The sequence below is a fragment of the Ylistrum balloti genome, unplaced genomic scaffold (assembly GCF_031769215.1).
Source record: "Ylistrum balloti isolate Yb309-2 unplaced genomic scaffold, AGI_CSIRO_Ybal_v1 Utg369754, whole genome shotgun sequence".
NCBI classification, from domain to species: Eukaryota; Metazoa; Mollusca; class Bivalvia; order Pectinida; family Pectinidae; genus Ylistrum; species Ylistrum balloti.
Window position 1 is genome coordinate 1,270,719 of NW_026781956.1, and position 19,125 is coordinate 1,289,843.

At 37.8% G+C, this 19,125-nt stretch overlaps 1 protein-coding gene across 1 annotated transcript in view; it reads right to left on the reverse strand.

Moving 5' to 3' along the window:
- LOC132543351 (cytoplasmic dynein 1 heavy chain 1-like) overlaps positions 1-19,125 on the reverse strand; it is a 53,831-nt gene that overhangs the window by 26,701 nt on the left and 8,005 nt on the right. The window contains exons 10-51 of the mRNA XM_060206843.1: positions 18,641-18,857; positions 18,265-18,351; positions 17,875-18,030; positions 17,544-17,678; positions 17,220-17,354; positions 16,979-17,050; positions 16,589-16,672; positions 16,148-16,327; positions 15,830-15,982; positions 15,553-15,699; positions 15,212-15,349; positions 14,885-14,988; positions 14,585-14,768; positions 13,629-13,748; positions 13,102-13,341; positions 12,797-12,920; positions 12,298-12,443; positions 11,432-11,542; positions 11,021-11,230; positions 10,513-10,659; positions 10,155-10,321; positions 9,677-9,850; positions 9,128-9,293; positions 8,696-8,881; positions 8,222-8,425; positions 7,589-7,871; positions 6,996-7,096; positions 5,728-5,887; positions 5,295-5,535; positions 4,956-5,139; positions 4,622-4,834; positions 4,264-4,416; positions 3,767-3,852; positions 3,372-3,528; positions 3,032-3,259; positions 2,459-2,662; positions 2,180-2,341; positions 1,593-1,826; positions 1,194-1,368; positions 928-1,081; positions 478-643; positions 188-351 (exon numbers count right to left, since the gene is read on the reverse strand). Coding sequence (XP_060062826.1) covers positions 188-351; positions 478-643; positions 928-1,081; positions 1,194-1,368; positions 1,593-1,826; positions 2,180-2,341; positions 2,459-2,662; positions 3,032-3,259; positions 3,372-3,528; positions 3,767-3,852; positions 4,264-4,416; positions 4,622-4,834; positions 4,956-5,139; positions 5,295-5,535; positions 5,728-5,887; positions 6,996-7,096; positions 7,589-7,871; positions 8,222-8,425; positions 8,696-8,881; positions 9,128-9,293; positions 9,677-9,850; positions 10,155-10,321; positions 10,513-10,659; positions 11,021-11,230; positions 11,432-11,542; positions 12,298-12,443; positions 12,797-12,920; positions 13,102-13,341; positions 13,629-13,748; positions 14,585-14,768; positions 14,885-14,988; positions 15,212-15,349; positions 15,553-15,699; positions 15,830-15,982; positions 16,148-16,327; positions 16,589-16,672; positions 16,979-17,050; positions 17,220-17,354; positions 17,544-17,678; positions 17,875-18,030; positions 18,265-18,351; positions 18,641-18,857 — 6,852 coding nt within the window. The remainder of the gene's footprint in view (positions 1-187; positions 352-477; positions 644-927; positions 1,082-1,193; positions 1,369-1,592; positions 1,827-2,179; positions 2,342-2,458; positions 2,663-3,031; positions 3,260-3,371; positions 3,529-3,766; positions 3,853-4,263; positions 4,417-4,621; positions 4,835-4,955; positions 5,140-5,294; positions 5,536-5,727; positions 5,888-6,995; positions 7,097-7,588; positions 7,872-8,221; positions 8,426-8,695; positions 8,882-9,127; positions 9,294-9,676; positions 9,851-10,154; positions 10,322-10,512; positions 10,660-11,020; positions 11,231-11,431; positions 11,543-12,297; positions 12,444-12,796; positions 12,921-13,101; positions 13,342-13,628; positions 13,749-14,584; positions 14,769-14,884; positions 14,989-15,211; positions 15,350-15,552; positions 15,700-15,829; positions 15,983-16,147; positions 16,328-16,588; positions 16,673-16,978; positions 17,051-17,219; positions 17,355-17,543; positions 17,679-17,874; positions 18,031-18,264; positions 18,352-18,640; positions 18,858-19,125) is intronic.

The window sequence follows — 19,125 nt, forward strand, 5'->3', positions numbered from 1 at the left end:
TAAAAAAAATTCTCACTGAAACTGAAAAATGTCTGTTTGATATGAATGCCCTCGCTCCCACCCTTCTGATTCCAAATGAGATGCGACAGAACAGACCAACATGGATAACACTATATGACCTTCAACTTAATGGCTTTGTACACTGCTTTTCACTAACAGCTTTTGTAATCCTTGCTTGTATCCTTACCTGTCTTGGAAGAGTCGGAGAGCTTCATGGGCCCAGATTCGGACCAGTCCCTCTACAGAAAGGTTATCAAGGGGCCGCAGGGCCTCACAGATTCCTCGGACCCAACGTGTCATCTCACGAGGACTGTATACATAGTGAGGTTGCATGTCCTGAGTAAACCGCTCCTGTGTAACATAGAAAAAGCAGTAGAGCCATACAATTTTAGTAAAACATTGCAGGTAATTAACCAAAATTGAGCAATATGATCAATCAGGAAAATATTTATATTAACATTAAAAATCATAACTAACCTGTGACAAGAGATAGAACTCCACCATAGCATTTGTAAGAGGTTCAGCATAGGGTTTTAGACTTGGTACCAATCTCAACATGGCTCTGTTGAAGGTGCCATAGATCTGGGTCAGGGACAACTTTCCAGGGTAATCCACATACACTATTGGCACATGACGCAGGAACCTAGCGATAGGCAAAACAGTTTCCTATTATATTCAATGATTTAGGAATGTAAAACAATAACAATCTTTTTCAGCGCATGAATGTGTTGTAGATAGTGTACATGACTCTACATGTATAATGCCTTTTCCTGGTTGGTTACAGAGTTACTTTATAATCATATATTTTTCTGGGGCTCAATTTTGTGGTTCTTTTAAATGTTACTACTTCATGGACAACTGACTTCAACGATGAATATTTTTGAAAAATGTAATAATCTCACAGAAGTGCCGCTGTGTTATATTTACCTGTGAGATAGGGGCTTCCTGCCTGGGTCTGTTGGAGGGTTACAAGCTCCAACAAACTGGATCCTTTCAAACTTAACCCAGCACTGGTCAGTGGTGCGGTAGAATCCACCATGCTCCAGTATTTGTCGGAGGAAGGATATCACTCGCTGGGTACCTATCCATCAAAAAAAGAATAAATGAAAATGATACAAAATATGAATCTACAATATGATATAAAAAATTTGTGTTAATTACTATGAAGTCTAAAAGAAAAATATCTATCTTACCATATTTGTCCATATTGGGGAGGTTGATTTCATCACAGAAAAGGACAAGCCATTTGTTCATCTGGACTGGGGATAGCACCACACCATTAGGAGTACGTCTGTACTCACAGTAGTGGTCAAAAGTCTTCAGCAACAGTTCAGGAGTTGTCGCACTGGAGAAGTTCAGGCCGACAACCTATACAACATAATACATGAGACAATATTAATCCAAGTTAACAACTAGGCTTTCAGAACAACACAATGTATGGAAACCAATATTAGTCCATAAAACTTGAGAATGGTAGACATTGTTGATTGAGACGTGGGAAACCTGCTAATAAAAACACATGTAATCCAGTACAAACATTCTAGTGATCCATAGGTCTTTATAATATCGATCCTCACAAACTAACAACATACCTCCATGTCAGGAAGAGAGCGTAGGGCACTAAACAATGTCATGGTTTTTCCAGAACCAGGGGGTCCACACAGTACAAGGGGCTTGTGTTCTGCAAGCCAAGTGAAGAGTAGTGCCTCGTGTCTTACAGTGTCAATAGTTGGGATGACGACATCGGGAGAGGCAACTTTGTGGGTCTCCACTTCCACTTGTGGCACACGAGATTGCCATGGTACCCATTCTCCAGTGATAGACACCTACAAGGCATTATCATATATTAATATAACACCTTAGTGATATCAATTAATGTTGAAACTTTTCTACACCTTACTATTATTATACAAAATAAGGTCATCCTTACATCATGCAGTTTTCATCCAGGTGAAATTATATGTAAGTGAATTAAGTTAACAGAACCTAGTAATAAATGAGTATTGGAACACAGAGGTTGTAATAGCAGAATGGAACAAGTCCTACCTCAAAGTCAACAATCGAATAGATAGACTATCTCATAGTGCTATCAACAATGGGATAGCAAACACTACCTTATGGTCAATAATGGGATAGCAAAGACTATCAAATAGACTACTATGGGATTGTAAATACCTACTTCATAGTCCACAATGGGATGAGTAGAGGGAAGTGATATTGTAGAACAGCTGCGGATGAACTCGCCCATGTCCTTTCTCATCTTAAGTGGTCCATCTCCAGTCATGGACCATACCAAGCTGTAGATGAGGTATTTGCTAATGTACTTCTCCAGCTGGTCTTGCTGAAAAACATATTGGTGGCAGGCCTGAGTGCAAGGTTACATAAAACTAAAAGTTTTAAAAAGCACTTAAAAATCATTTCACAGCTCTGAAATCAGTTAGCTTTCCAGTCAACTTACAGGCATGGGGAAGTCTGAATGGTTGTGGTTGTAGGTCAACACATTCCTTACACCTTGGTTAAGGAGGGAAAAGAGAGAACTGACAGCCCGCATCCTGGTGAAGTCCATCACATGGTCAAGATCCTTGGCATACTCAAGGGAGCGCACAATGATCCCATCAGAGGAGAAATAAGGAGCCAGAAATGCAGCACAATCATTCTGAACCTGAAAAAAGCATTTCAAGACTGACAGGACTATACCAGCACATATGAGTATCATGCAATCATACCAATTTCTACACCTGATTTGGTAATATCCTTGAATTGCTGATCCTAATCTGGCAAATTCAACAAACATATCTGTGTCTCAGGGAACAACATCGAAAGTGGTAATAGTCAGACTGATCAACAGATCAAGATTTGATATACACAACTTTCTTCTAGTGATTTAAAATCCTGTATGATGAAAGAAATAGGTTTAGAAAGGCAAAATCTGTTAATCCTAGAAGAAAAGCTGTGTCCAAACCACACACACTTGTATACAGGATGTGAGGCAATGAGTCATCGGAGAAAGGCTATTTCTCTAATACTGTACCTGCATGTTTGGTGAGAGAGTCTCATCTTTGGTTTCAGATTTGGAGGCGAGTCCCATGAAGCCCTCATCCTCAGCCTCCTCAACTGGAAGGTTCTTCAGCTGCAATAGGTAGTTCTCAAACAGCATTTCTGTTGACAGGACATCCTGACTAAACCAAACCATCCCACAGCGACTGACAGTAGCCAGCGTTGCATACTTTAGGTCCTGTACCTCAAACATGATCCGCACCTGTAGAGAACAAACATTTACAGTTAATCCTAATTTCACATACTTTGTTCAGAATGAACAACCAGGTAAAGACAATAGTGTACAGTCACATTTTTATTAATGGTGGACTCACATTAGGGGGTATGGCCAATCTTTCTCCATTAGGAAGTGTCAGAAGTTTGGTGTCATCAAGCACCGAGTTGAGATTTTCTACCCATTCTGGGTCAACATCTCCATCAAAGATGATCCACTGTCTCTTCTGTAATTCTCCTCTCACATTGTCTATGATCCTGGGGAGGTAGGCAAGTAAATAAATATCTCATCAAATTCTCACAATAACACATTTGAAATAAAAGCAAAATGACCAGGAACTGACATATATTGACAATTACTTATCAATGAGACATTGCTACAGTTACTGGTGAAAGTCTTATGGGTTTCTTGATTTTTTTATGTTATGTTCTTCTGACTCTCCAACACCTGTCAGCTGTCGTGATAGATTGACATGGCATTATGTTTGATACTTACTTTCTGAGGATATGAGTGAAGAGACCGTCTGTCCACTCCCTTGTGTTAGGGTCCAGGCTACCGTACAGGATTTGTTTTGAAATAGACTGCACAAAACAAAGAATACATCTTAAGTTCCTGGAATACAACTGAATACTTCATCACTATAAAAATATCTGCCTAGATTAATGAAATTATCACTTGTTATTAGAATACAATATTTGAAAAACTGAACTTTAAAATGATTTTTGTTCAACAAGAAAAAATTCATTTCATATCATCAAATTTAGACCAAATAGAAAAGTAGAATCTATTGATAACGATTAAGTGAAACATTTATTGATAATGATTGAGTGAAACAGCAATCAAAATGTGACATCTAAGTTTGATGGACATGTCTATAACTAGTGTAAGGTAAAGGCATTGCAAAATTGAAAATTCTTGGCTATTGAAAGTTATAAAAGATAATGGTCCCTTTTTTATCAATTTCTATTAAACTTCTGCTCTTAACCACAAACCTTTGGGTCAATGACATGCACAACGCCCTCTGTGGATTCAAGTCGCTCCAAGGCTCGGAGTAGAACCCTCCATGCTGTAGACTTGCCACTACCACTGGGACCAACCATCATGAGGCCGTGATGTAGCTGAGTGATCTGGTACAGCTGTAGCACCTGTAATTTAAAACTTGTTTATTCAAGCATCCATCTGAGGAATAACAGGGCATATAAATCTACATCATTAATAATTCAAATTAGAGAATTAACAGTTTATTTGTAATCTATATCATTATCAAATAAAATGAGACAATTACCAGGTCAGTTAAAACCTATATCATTAACAAGTAAAGAGAGGATTAACTGTAATTGCAGACCTTACCTTATCTACCCAGTGGGCACCCTGTTCATCTTGCTCGCCATACACAAGGTACATTTCCTGGCACACACGTTTAATTTCCTGGCGGAGGTTTGACATCTCAGCAGGGTTGTAATCGACTCCAGGAAACACATCAGACAACAGGCTGTTGAGGAGAGGAATATCTTCTGCTACCAGTTTAGGAACCATGGTCTCCATCACACTCTGTATCAGGATCTAGTCATACACAACATTAAATTATCATCAATTACATTCTACTGTAATACTTTGGTAAATATCGGAGCATCATCAAACAGTACAAAATCACCACAACAACACTGGTCAATATATAAATTACCTCCTGTTCTGGTAAGTTCTCTGCAATGACAGATTCATCTACAGGTTCTCCACGGTCCAGTAAACCTTGCTTCAAACATGCTATGCGATCTCTCTTGACGTTTCCTGCACTAACCAGTACACTCTTCAAGGCTCGCAGCCCAAAGTCATAGTGAGATTGTGGTGAAAGCTGCTCATCACAGAGTCTGTAAAATTTGAAATCAGTTTGTCACAAATGTTGAAACCCCTTCATAATGAATAAATATGACTTTCTTTTTCAGAGAAAAGTTTTTTAATACAGAAAAATTCTACTTAAGTATATGTTACAGTTTGATCAATCAATGATGCTATTGGTACCTACTTGAAGAAGGGGACAATCTTGCAGGCAAGTTTTTCTGCCGTTCGGAAGCCCTGAGAGTAGAGCATCACCTCAGCAATAAGCTGGCGGTCTGGTTTGGTCATAGCTAAACTACGGAACAGTTTTTTCAGATTGTCTGGTAGATTGGATCGGCCAGCATAACCAGGATTCATGGTAATAAACACTGCCATGTCAGCATTCACCTTCACTTGCTTACCGATTAGTTCCACCACGATATGGGACGCTAAAATGACGAAAAATAATCAACATTAGATATTTCCAATAATTACCATGACCAATTAATAACGGTAGATATCTCATAAGAATATAATAATAGGGATAAGGTTTTTAATAAATGCTCCAATTCTCCTATTTTGCTTGCCCTTTGTAATTGCTAGTATTGACAGGTTTTGTGTCACTGCTGCAGATTTCTTACCTTGCTTGCCCTTTGTGATTGCTAGTTCCTTAAGAGACTCCTGGATTGTCTGAATCTGTTGGGAGACAGCTGACAACATTCTTTCCTCCAGTCGATTGAACTCATCAAAACATCCCCAGGCACCTACTTGACACAGACCGACAAAGATACGGCCCATAGCCTGTAAAATATACATTATTGATTATTATGACACCTGAATGTTCCATACCTCCAAACAGATTAGGCAGGAAAATGACAAACATTGGCAGCATTATTACGAGTATCAATCTTGAAACCCAATGCTCATGGATGCACAAAATGTAAAACAATTTAAAAAGTCAGGATTTTGCAAGTTTCATAAAGTTAGAAACCAAACAGATGTTACAAGAATTCCACAGAAGTGGATGTGTCACCTGCCCAGCAAGGTTTCTGGAGATGAATTCTAAGGAACAACAGCCATAGATATTCATTGTATTTATTCCATTTTTGTAATCTATTTGCTCCAAATATGGCAGGAACAGGGACAACCCAGCAGACAAAGAAAAACAATCTCAAACAAGCCCCTTTGTTTAAGAAGCATTGTATGAAGTTTGAGTCTAATTATCAAAGAAAGCTCAAGTAATTATACAAAACCAATTTTCTTTTTACAGCTACAATGACCTTGACCTTTGGACCTGTTAAAGAAGCACTGCATAAAATTTGAGTGTAATTGTCCAAAGAAAACTTAAGGTATTGCATGAAAACCAATCTCCTATATATGGTAACACTGTCCTTGTCCTTTGACCTTTGGACTTGAAAACCAATCCCGAGCAACCACTTTTGGCAAGGAAGCATTGTATGTAGTGAGGATAATCTGACAAAGGTTACTACGTTATCATGAAAAAAAAAAAAAATTTTCCATTTATAGTAGCAGAGACTTTGACCTTTGGACTTGAAAATCAATCCCAAGGTAGCACTTTTGGTAAAGAAGTACTGTATACAGTTTCAGGTTGATTGTCCAAAGGGAACTGAAGTTACTTTGAGAAAAACTAATTTTCTATTCATAGTAACAGTGACCTTAACCTTTCATCTTCATGAAAAGCAATTCTAAGCAAGCACTTTTGGCCAAAGTGCACTCAATTTATCACAAAAAAACCCTTCATAAATGACAGCACCAATGACGCCAATGAGTTTTACCTATATGTTGCCTTTGGCAGGTGACACAAAAACTAGCTGAAGAAAGAAATCTGTAACGAATGAATATCAGATAAGGAAAAAAGAAACAAGATACAGTGTACATCCATACATACCTGGAAGTCAAAGGTCTCATCACAATTGAACACCAGCACAAATCTTCCAAGCTGATTTCCAAGGGCTTTCACAGATTCTGTTTTACCAGTACCAGCAGGTCCTGCACAGAAACAAGGACATCAGTAACACAAATACAATTTGCAAAAATAGAGTACAACAGGTGTGATTGCAGTGTCTATGATAATTCTGTATTTTGTTCATTTGCTGGATTTATTGCCACATAAACAGATGGTTGTTTTGAGGTGGGTGTCCTTGTAATAGTTGGTGGCTACCTCAATGAACAGCATATGGGAGGCCCATAATATCTCCTAGAGCAATTTGGGTAACATGTCTTACCCAAGAACACAACCATAGCAGCAAAGACTGGTTTCATCCTCCTGAGAAACACAAACTGCCACAGATAGGAAGCTTAAAATCACTCACTTCTGATCTTCACCTGAGGTAATGTAGGAAAATGCTCTATGAACCGGGTTGTTTAAGCCTGTCTATATTACCCTGTATTCTCATCATATGCTATGATTTTATCATGTCTACGGATGTCTAAGGATATTTGGGGCATGTGCTTCAACCACTTAGGGGGATGAGTACCTACCAAATGGGGAGCCTCCCAATCTAGCCTCTAGAGCCTGTGTCATGGTGAGGTAACAGCGGTCAGTAAGTGGGGTTTGTACCAATTTGTCCTGAACCCCAAGGTACTCAAAGCCATAATTAAACCTGGCATTGGCCATCTGAATAGACAGCTGCTGTAGAACCTCTGGGTTCTTTGGGTCAAAGTAGAAGCGCATGTTACACAGCCAGTCAAAGTTTTTGGGACTGTTCACTTTTTGTTTGATGAGATTCCGAGTGACTCCTCTCTGGTGCACCAGCTCTGTGATCTGAGGTTGACAAATAGGAAAGTAAATTAATTCTAAAATATTCAATTTAAAATGGGATGTTCTTTACCTAAATTTAGCATCTTCACAAGTTCCAAAGCTCAATAACTACCATATATAGCAAAACATAAATAAAACACTTCTAACTTCTTTTAACATCCTGATTGATGATAAGTTTGTTCCTACAAAAGGACTGATCTGTACTTTGAGCAATAACATTCACACATATCTAATGCCACAAATTTAGAGAAATTATATCAGTTACAAAGTCTATCTTGGTTTCAAAAGTTTTTGACATTTGGATAGATAACCATAGCAGAGTAATCCAATTCTATTCATCATTAAAGACTCACCAAATGTTCTAGTTTCTTTCTTCGGACTGGCGGCTGTTCTGTAAGTACAGAGTCAGCCAGGACATTGAGGGTGGACTCCACCATCAGTAGGACATTGTTCATGGGTTTGAGGTCATCAACATTCTTTTGTGCAGCAATGGCAGCAAGGGCACTGTCTATACTCTCCGACCAGGCAATCTGGGATGCCAGAACCACCAATTGGGCCTAACACAAAAAAATAAAAGGGCATTAACTCTTTTCCCATCCTTTACATCTAATATATTATGTAAATTATACAATAAATAGGTCAGAATAGACAGGTTTCAAGGATCTACATTTTGACAAAATACTTCGAACTGAAAAATAGCCCATCACAACAGTAAAAAGGCTAAATCTGGAGATCAAAATCTCATTCCAAAACTTACATTTCTATCACAATGCTATAAATCCTTATGTGACCTTCAAATGATATAAATAATTGACCTTGGACCTTACCTGGTAAGTGTCCACCCACTGGAGATACTTGGTGGGGTCAATATTGCCAGATTTGAAGGCAGCAATGTCCTGGACAGCGGAGGCGAGGAGTTTTGCTAGAGTCATCCTCATTTCCTTCTCCACCAATGTCAGCCATTCATTGATCTTAGGGTTGGCTGCAATGGACACTGGAGTGGCAAATTGTACCTAAAACAAAGCAACAAAAACATTATGGAAGAATGAATGTATCGGTTACTTCAATTCCATCTAGATTATGTACATCTCGAGTACGGACACTTAGATAGGGAGGCAGGGATGAGAATGTCTTCTGGACCAGTATACAGGAACCAGATTCGTAAGTTTCCTTCTGAAATGGTCATTGAAGAATAGGTACGGAAAAAGTTAGAAGCCTAGCCATTAGAAAAGCAACCATGTAGTCAGCCAGACACATACCTCCTCTCCTTCCTTGGACAGCAAGCCAATCACCTGGGAACTGTCATCATTAAGTATGATGGATGCCACACCAGCAAACATTTTCTTGAAATGCTTCTGTAAACGGGTCACATTCTTACTGTTGCCAATGATTTCCAGTAAATCTTCATCCCCAACAAAGTAAAATCTAAAACCAAATCAAAAAGGAGTTTTGTTTTACAAACAAATTCTACTCTGTATTTCACAAGTTCATTCTGCACTTTGTCTTACAAAACCTACAGAAATAAATCCTCTATTGTTTTACAAAATAATTTGACTTTGTTTCAGATTTTCATAGGGAAAGATACACTTCCCTTTATTACAATCTACTTTTACTGTGCATCTGTGTTTGACCTACTCAGGGAAAGATGTCATCCCTTGTTTTACAAACTAATTCTACCTTGTTTCTGATCTACATAGGGAAAGATACACTTCCCTTTATCACAATCTACTTCTACCATGCATCTGTGTTTGACCTACTCAGGGAAAGATATCATCCCTTGTATTAATTCTACACTGTATTTGGCATACCTCGGAAATGATGCTCTCTCTCGCTCTAGGTATTCTCCTAGAGCCTTTTGGATCTTGCCTAGCAGGTCAGCCAGCCTCTCCAGCTGTCTCTGTACATTATTGATGTTGACAACATCCATCACAAGAGGAGATTTTGTCACCTTCTTCATCAAACCAAGGAACTCTGTACTCACACTGAAATATAATCATATAAAAATCAATTCCAAGCAAGCATTAACACCATTAACGTTCAGACATTGGCAAACAAGATCTTGAGTCATCAATGAATCTTAAGGTAAATGACACAACCAAGGACAGAGTCAACACAGCAATCCCTGTACAGTGCCTTTCCAAGTATATCAAAATAATTCCAATATGTTTTCTATATGAAGATGCTTTCTGAATATTTTTTCAAACATCTATTCTTTTATTATTTCGTAAAGGAGATTGGACAACCACAACCATGTACATGACAGTGAAGGTCTACTGTAAGGCCTACCCTTGAAATCGTGATGTCTCCACTGGCAGCAAATGTTTGATGTCAGCACTTCCTGTGAAGATACCCTCAAGGTAGACCCAACGCCGCTGGACATCTATCCACACATCAAACAGAGCATTGATGCGGTTTAACTTGTCCTCCCAGGCTAGGGCATCTTCTTCAAATTGCTGAAAATTTCATTGATAATCAGGATGTATCCCAACAAAATGTTATTTCCTACTTAAATATTGTAGTTTGCATTTTCAAAATGTCCACAGTAAATATTACACACAGTTACAAACAGTAAAATATTACACATGAACAATAAAAATATAACAAAACATCAAACCATTAATTGAATATTGCAGGAATTACCAACCTTGTAGTAGGGCGAGAGCTTCATGGCAGTGACACTGTTAATGTGTTCCTTGACCTTTGTGAAGAGGTCATCCCATCCTCGGATCAGTCGACATTTATTTTGGTAATTGACCAGATCGAGCTCGTAAGATCTCCAAACTTCGCTAACCTTTATATGAAGGAAAAACCCAAGTGAAATTTCGAATTCACCATTCTCATTTTATAGCGATGGGATTCCATTCTTTTATGTGTTGCGGAGATATATTTCCCACATTATTTTTGTATCATTTGAGGTATTTCTTTCCATCTTTAAGTGATATAGACTTGTTATATGTTTGCTGAGAACTCTATGTTTTATGAGACAGTACTTCATTAAATAAACAAAAAGAGGGGTAAATTTTTAATTTCTTATATCAGATACCTACACAAATACATTCTCTAGACATCATGAAAGTTCTATCTTAACAGAAGCCTGACTGCCTGGACTTTCATTGCTGAATTTAACAAACTATATATCTAAGATTACATACCTGTTTGAGGAATTCTTCCAGAGCCATCTCTCCCTGAGCTACAAGGATCACATCTCTAATGATTGGTTCATTTTTAATGAGGTCCACATCCCAGACCAGTCCCAGCGTTAGCTCTGATAACACCCAGCGAACATTGAGGCGTTTGGTCAGTTGTCTCCAGTGGCGTTCCTTCAGAGCCTCTGATTTCAGCTCCACAATCAGCATGTTCACCTTTATAAAGTTTAAAACATCAGAATGTAACCTTTACTTCCAACAAAACTTTTGAAACCAGTAACAAACCATGAACATTTCACTATGCTCAATTTAATGGCTTGAGAAAAGTTCTTCATTACTGATAAACCTTATTTATGCCTGACATGATTTATGACATGATAAAACTCTACATAAAGGGTAAAATAATTAGGTTACTACCTTAGCATAAGTCTGTAAAGTTCTCTTGACATATTCATATGAGGCATATGTCCTCAATCTGGCAGGTAAGTCCTTCAGCTGGTTCAGGAGTCCATCTAAGGACTGACGAATCTAAATAAGACAAACATCGTGATTTATTTTTATATCAAATTGCATAAGCGAAACTAAGAAAAACATGTCTTTATAATATTTGTATTATCTTGAGATTAGACAGATGTGTTTTCAATGTTTAGTGTGTAGATTTTCAATTAATAGAAATGCATTTTTGATGTGTGATCTTGAGACTAATAATTGATGTGTTTTTGAAGTAATATTTTCATCCATTTAATGAGATCCACTACACTCTTGAAAAATTGGAATCAATATAATCACTGACTACATTACAATACAATCCTGTGGGTTTTATCTTACCTTTCTAGGCTGCACAGAGAGTGATGTCTTTGAGTTTTATCTTGCCTTTCTAGGCTGCACAAACAGTGATATTTTTGAGTTTTATCTTACCTTTCTTGGCTGCACAGACAGTGATATTTTTGAGTTTTATCTTACCTTTCTAGGCTGCACAGACAGTGATATTTTTGAGTTTTATCTTACCTTTCTAGGCTGCACAGACAGTGATATTTTTGAGTTTCATCTTACCTTTCTAGGCTGCACAGACTGTGATATTTTTGAGTTTCATCTTACCTTTCTAGGCTGCACAGACTGTGATATTTTTGAGTTTCATCTTACCTTTCTAGGCTGCACAGACTGTGATATTTCTGAGTTTTATCTTACCTTTCTAGGCTGCACAGACAAATTTGTCTGTGAGTTTCATCTTTACTTGAATGGAATGTACAGACAGATAGATTCATCTGTGAGCTTCGCCTTACCTTTCTGGGCTGCACAGACAGCCAGGGTTTATCCTTAAGCTCATCTATCTGTTCCCAGATCTTAGACAGTTCAGCCCATACTCCCTTGAGATCTTGTAACTCCTCTAAAGCAACCTGGACACGTTCCTCACTGGGACTAAGCTGACCTGTAACAAGCAAAAAGGTTCAAGTAAAGTTTTGTTATCATATGGCCAGCTAAACCCTTCCCTGACATTTCAAAGATCACCCTTACCTAGCTTTTCCAGCTCAATCCTTTCCTAGCACTTTTAGTCCCACTCTTCCCTGGTATATCAACCTAATTCTTTCATTGCCTTTCTGACCCTATCCTTATCCAACTGTTCTAAGCCCACTTTACCGAGCATTCCAATCCCCATCCTTCCATAGCAACTCCAGAACTTCTCATATCTTGCATTTCCAGACCCCCTTTTACCTAGCGAATCTAGACTATCCTTTCTCGCCATTTCAAGGCTCAATTTTACCTAGTGTTTGCCACCCTTACCAGGCTCAGATAGCTCCAATGCTTCCTTGGCTTTGGCAACATTGTCCCTCTCCTCCTTCAGACGGGTGAATTTTCCCTCAAATATTGTCAGAGCCTTTGTAGCCATGTCTGGACGCATGTTTCCCTACAAAGGACAACAGGATAATCAATGGTTATATCTTCTACAGAATTTATCATGAAATATAAAGAGAAAATGATTAATCTTCACGAAAAGAGATATGAACCAACTATCTGTTGGTAAGTGGTTCTTCAGAATGATCTAGTGTAGTTAAGGCCAAGCTTGTTATAGATGGTGGACTACTCACATCAACAGGTTTCTCTTTGTCCCATTCCTGTAGCATGTCCCCTGTCTTACTCTCCACGATTTTGTCCTCAGATACGATCTTCATCTGAAGGCTGGCAACTTGTGTCTGGATGGATGAGTCTTTGCGTTTCATGATGTCATTGAAGGCCCCCCACTCTCCTTCGATATTGTCACTGTACAGCCAGTTGGCAGGGAACTGGAATCTTTGTCGCTCCAGAATCCTCTGTCCTTCATTGTACATCTAGTAATGTAACAAGTACTACCTATTTAGTTACTGCTGAGATTTTAATCAGGTGGTTTAATTTTAATGTAGACAAACTGCTTGTATATGTATGACATGTAAGAAAAACAGTTTATTCACAATGACAAATACGTATCAGAGGTCATGAAATGTAATGAAAAGTAAGACTTTTTCTGCAAAAAACTGATTTTACTGAAAATTTTTAATTTAAGGTAAATATTAAAACTTAAATTAAAATCTTTGATATTGATTAACACTAAGAGTAACTTATTGAGTTAGGTACTCACCTCCACCTGTTTCTCCCATGTCTTCATTTTGCGTTTGAGAGCCTGGACTTGAGTGATAAGACACACTGCCTCTGAAGTGTTGGCTGTGTCTATAGACTGTTGCTCCAGTTCTGTTCGTGACTGAAACATGAATATGCTTACAGGTAACTAAAAAGGACACTTACATTCTGTCTCTGACTTTAACATGGAAACAGAGTTACATGAGTTTGTGTACTTACATTCTGTCTCTGACTTTAACATGGAAACAGAGTTACATGAGTTTGTGTACTTACATTCTGTCTCTGACTTTAACATGGAAACAGAGTTACATGAGTTTGTGTACTTACATTCTGTCTCTGACTTTAACATGGAAACAGAGTTACATGAGTTTGTGTACTTACATTCTGTCTCTGACTTTAACATGGAAACAGAGTTACATGAGTTTGTGTACTTACATTCTGTCTCTGACTTTAACATGGAAACAGAGTTACATGAGTTTGTGTCTGATAAGCAAGTTTTCTAAGTACAATGCATATGTAGAATTACATTCATATATTAAGTGCTCTAGGTAAATCACAAATTGCAGGAGTTTTGATGCCATAAGTTCCAAAACACAGCAGGGAGATCCCTATTTGAATGAATTATTTTTTGAATAAGTAAGACATGGCATTTAGTGTCAATTTTACATTTTCACTAGATAGCTGGATCACTCTGTCCTGACACAAGTATCACTTAATGTATTATTGACCTTTTCGGGTTACACTACTTTTCATGACGTATCTGTGGTCAGTCAGGGTCAATGAAATCATTACCAATCAATTGTAATATGGGTTAAATATGCAAATGAGGAATTTGCTGATGGTATACCTTGGTTATACATTTACAAATTACTTTCATTAACCAATCAAATGTTGTGTTACAATTACAGTAAGTCATAATGTCAATGAAAATTTTCGTTACTACATGTTGGTACTTACCTTGGAGATAGTTCCATGGAAGTCTTGCATTTCTGTGGCGAGGAGAGTACCAAACTTGCTGAGAACCTCTTTGTGCCAAGAGTCATATTTAAGGCTCACCTTCGACTGTACTTTGCCATACTGAACAATAATTGGTCCAATCTCTTTCTGAGTGTCTGATGTGTCAAAAGTTTTCCTTGAGGCTCTAACAAATGAAATACCAAGTATCAATATAATGATGGGAATTTTGAAATATAAATGTTAAAACATGTAACAATAGGAATGATGAGTTTCAGTCAGTTCTAACTTTATATAACTTACTTAATTTCCTCAAGGGTAGCCATCCACACCTTGAGCTTGTTACCAAGACGACTGTACAGCACATCTGGGTTCAGGTCCCACAGTGACTGGTATCTAAGCCACACCTGTAACACATTTACCATAGATTGATAAATCAGTCAAGACCACACATAAATCAATATACTCCTATACTTCATAGTAGTGGTAAGTCAGATAAATGTTGTACACAGTGACTGGTATCTAAGCCATACTTAAAAAACACATTTAACATAGATTGATAACTCAGCCAAGACCACACATAAATCAATATATTCTTAATAATTTAAAATAGTGAAATATCGTACTTACTTTAACATAGCTAGAGAATTCCTTCATGGTGTCTTCTATAGCCTGGTATACATCCTCCAGAATAATCTGACTACTAGGCAGTTTTGTCAGAACATTACGGTATGTTGTCTCGGACTCTGACTCCACATCCAGGCCAACCTACAAAAAATAATAAATTACAAATGTGTAGATTTGTGAACACTTATTCTCACATCACGCTATCTTAAAGATTGAAAATTTAGCCATGAACATCCAAATTGCAATGGCTTGTCAATTATGTTATCACTTCTGTGAACAAAATGGTGTTATATACTCAACTCAAAGATGATCATTACTGTATTTCAGAGAGGTGCAGTACATACCTGGTACCTAGAATGTCTGATACGAGGCAGGCTTGTGATGACAGCTTCCCAACCAAATAATTCCTGCATTATATTGACACGAGCCTCCTCAATTGGTGGATTCACATAGATCAGTTGGTTTGTGATCCTCAGCTCATGGACCAACGACTGAAAGTTAACAAAATGTTCTCTTTAAACTGAAGTTTTAAAGAAACACTAAAAAGTTTGGACACCAAAGTTGATTAAAAAGATACGGAATACAAGAGATACAAACTACACAGAAAAGCAGTCTATCTACCTTGATGTTGGGGTCACCTCCTGGTTTATGAGCCACCTGCTGTGGTGCATCTGTGTCCATGGTGTGATCCATGGTATCTTCTTTGGTTTGCTTCAGACACTCTGTCCATGCTTTAAGGCCTGCCTCCAACCGAGCGGCCAACTTTGCCTCAACCTGTAACACAGGGTTAAGCATTAGGTATTAAAAACACAGGTAGTTACAGTTTTTAGTGTCTACATGGAGTAGAAGTGTAAAAACAAAGCACACAAATAGACTCCAGTTATCAATCTTCTCAATTGGCACCTTCCTTACCAGACTAACAACAGAAAGATTACCCACCTGCTGATCAAGTTTGGCCACCCACTGCTGTAGATTGGAGAAACCATGCAGACTGAGGTTATCAACAGCTTTCTGTATCTTGCCCAAAATCTCACTGAAGGTAGCATTACTATAGGCGCACGTCTCCAGAGCTTTAACCTCCAGCTCAATCTCTTCCTCCATTGCTACCAAGTCATCCACCTATAACAAATACATAAATAACTGACCATCAACATGACAAATAATTCAGACTTCATGCAAAGACTCCCTACCTCCAAACACATTTGGTAAATGTTGCTAACCACATGTTATCAGACTGAACATAAATGCAGTTTCATGCACTGAAACTAGATTTGCATTAATTTTCTAAAATAACATTAAGCCTTCTCAAACAAAGACATCATGTGAAATATTTGACAGTCATTTTATCATTTCTAGTCAAACATTTTTAATAATTCAAACCTTTTCTTGGAAGTTAAAACCAGTGTCAGCTAGTCTCTGCACATAAGGATCCAGCTTGTATGACTCCCAAACCAGTTGTACACCCTGTACAAATCAACATCAGTTATCATTCAACAAGAAAAAAGACAGTCACTTCAACAATCTGAATAAAAATTTGAATAAACTGTTTTAAAAGTTTTGATGTTACCAATTATTCAATGGCTACATTTTTCATGGAATCTATTGGACAGGAGTTTTCATGAAAAAGGTTTTTTCACTGGTTTTTGGGTGGGGCCTTTTTGAGAAGAATTCAGAATGGGCCCCACTATCAGTCTTAAAAATCCCTGAAAGAAGCCCTGTCGAATAAGGACTTTTCCTGCACATTCGATCAAAATCCTTTTTAAATCTTACCTCTGCAATCAGGTTTTGTACCTCCTTGCGAAGACCAGCTACAAGTAACATGATGGAGGCACGCTCATCAATCTGAGAATGGAAGTTCGCCATGAATTAAAAGAAAAAGGTTTTTCACTTCTACAGTCGATGAAATAGGTCTAGTATATAACAATAGTTTCAACAAGTTACCTATATGCCATCAATAATAATTACAAACATCTCAAAATCAATTATGTAAATTGTTCCATCATAGCTTTACCTTCTCGCGTGTCTGTTCATAGGTGCGCACACTTTCTATCAGGGAGATAGCAAAGGGATACAGTTGGTTAGCCTGATGTGCCTTGTTGACAATTGCAAGAGGAACACGGAATCCAAGCCACCTCATGTTACGAACCTGGTGATAGAAATAAAAGAAGTGTAAGAAACAAACTTTGGAAGCAGAAAGTATTCAATTTATCAATTTGAGATCTTTTGTTAAGTCATGAGAGAATAAAATACAAAACCACAGTTTCATCTGGGAGAAAAATATCGAACTCCATCAAGAGGATGGTTATTGATGACAAAAAAGGATTATTTAACCAACCTCTTTAGACAGATTAATGACATCTGGTTGGAAGTTGACTCCAAGCTTGAGGATGTTGCCCTTTGCCATGGATTTGGACTTGACACTGATGATGACAAAAATTCTACCTGTGACCACAAGCTGGCGTTGCTGGACCTGAAACCAGGAAAAAAGATAGTTTGATGCACAAGTTTACTATCAATTATTTCCTATGCTTCTTATTTCTCTACAAATATAATTCTTATAGTCGCATCTGGTCTTCAAAAAATACTCAGAGCTTTCTTTGCCATTTTTGTTATGTGTTAAGTTAGAAAGAACTGAATTCTGGTCGAAAATTTCTTTGCTACATCACCTTTCGCTGCCAGTCTTCAAACAGGTCAGTAGTGTTGAGTTTCATGCGGAAGCTGTCACCATCAGCCTTGAGTTTCTGTCCCTCTACATGGTTCTCCCAACCTTTCCCAAGAACATCCTCCACACGACGCAGATAGGTATTCAGCTGGCGCTCAATCTGAATAAAATAACAACATATCATAATTGACATCAACACTGTTAGCCACTTGTAAACTGATTGACTGTTGATGACAATAAGTTTTCTTTACATCATAAATGTTTGCCTCAGTGCTAATTATGCTGTCAGTGTCTATATGTCCATATAGACAGTAATAAATAGTAATACCCAACCAAAACTTTAGAAAGTCAGTAGCATGGATTCATAAAAAGTTGATATAAATTGTATACTTACTTGTCGTGACCAGATGATACGACCAGACACCTGTGGCAGATCTCGGACCTTACTCATACGGCAGGCCTTGCTCTGGGCATACTGAACCTGTTGCATAGACATTCAGTTGCGTAAACATTCAGTAAGTCTTATTCTGGGCATTTTGAATCATTAATGTAAAATCCAGCTGAACTTTTTCTTCACATATTGAACATTTAAGTGAACCACACAGCCAACTTTATTGTAAGCAACAAAAAATAAACCCTTTAAATCTGCTTGATATATACTTGAAATAATTCTATAAACCTACATAGTCATGTTTCACTTGAAATCTATAATGAAAGTGTACATAAGAAGAATTTTTCAGCAATAATTTTTCTTTTCTGTCGACAATTACCTTGAATTTCTCATGAAGTGACTCAATGTCATCTTTGACTCTCTGTATGAGCTGGGTCTGGTACTCTCTGATTGCTCCACGGATATGTGGTCGCACAAACAGGGCATTGAAGCGTGAGAAGATTCGGAACATTTCATTTGCATTTTTGGCTGTCCCTAGCTGATCCCTCAGACGAGCTGTGATTTGGGTTTCCACTCTGTCAATTCGCTCGTCATACCTGGAAACATTCATAATTTTATCTATTAATTTTTTCATCAATACTGCAAATACTTTACATCCTTATCATAATATTCATCCTTATCATTGTGATAATTCATGAAGAAAATAATAAAGTATGTTTCATATATTACTGGGAACAGCAGGTGTAGTCTATGATCAAGCCGTATAGAAGCTTGACCAAGTGTCGACTACACCAAGTGTTACATGTTGACGCATATCACATGTAGGTAGAATTGACATACACTACATCATGTGGAGACATCAGC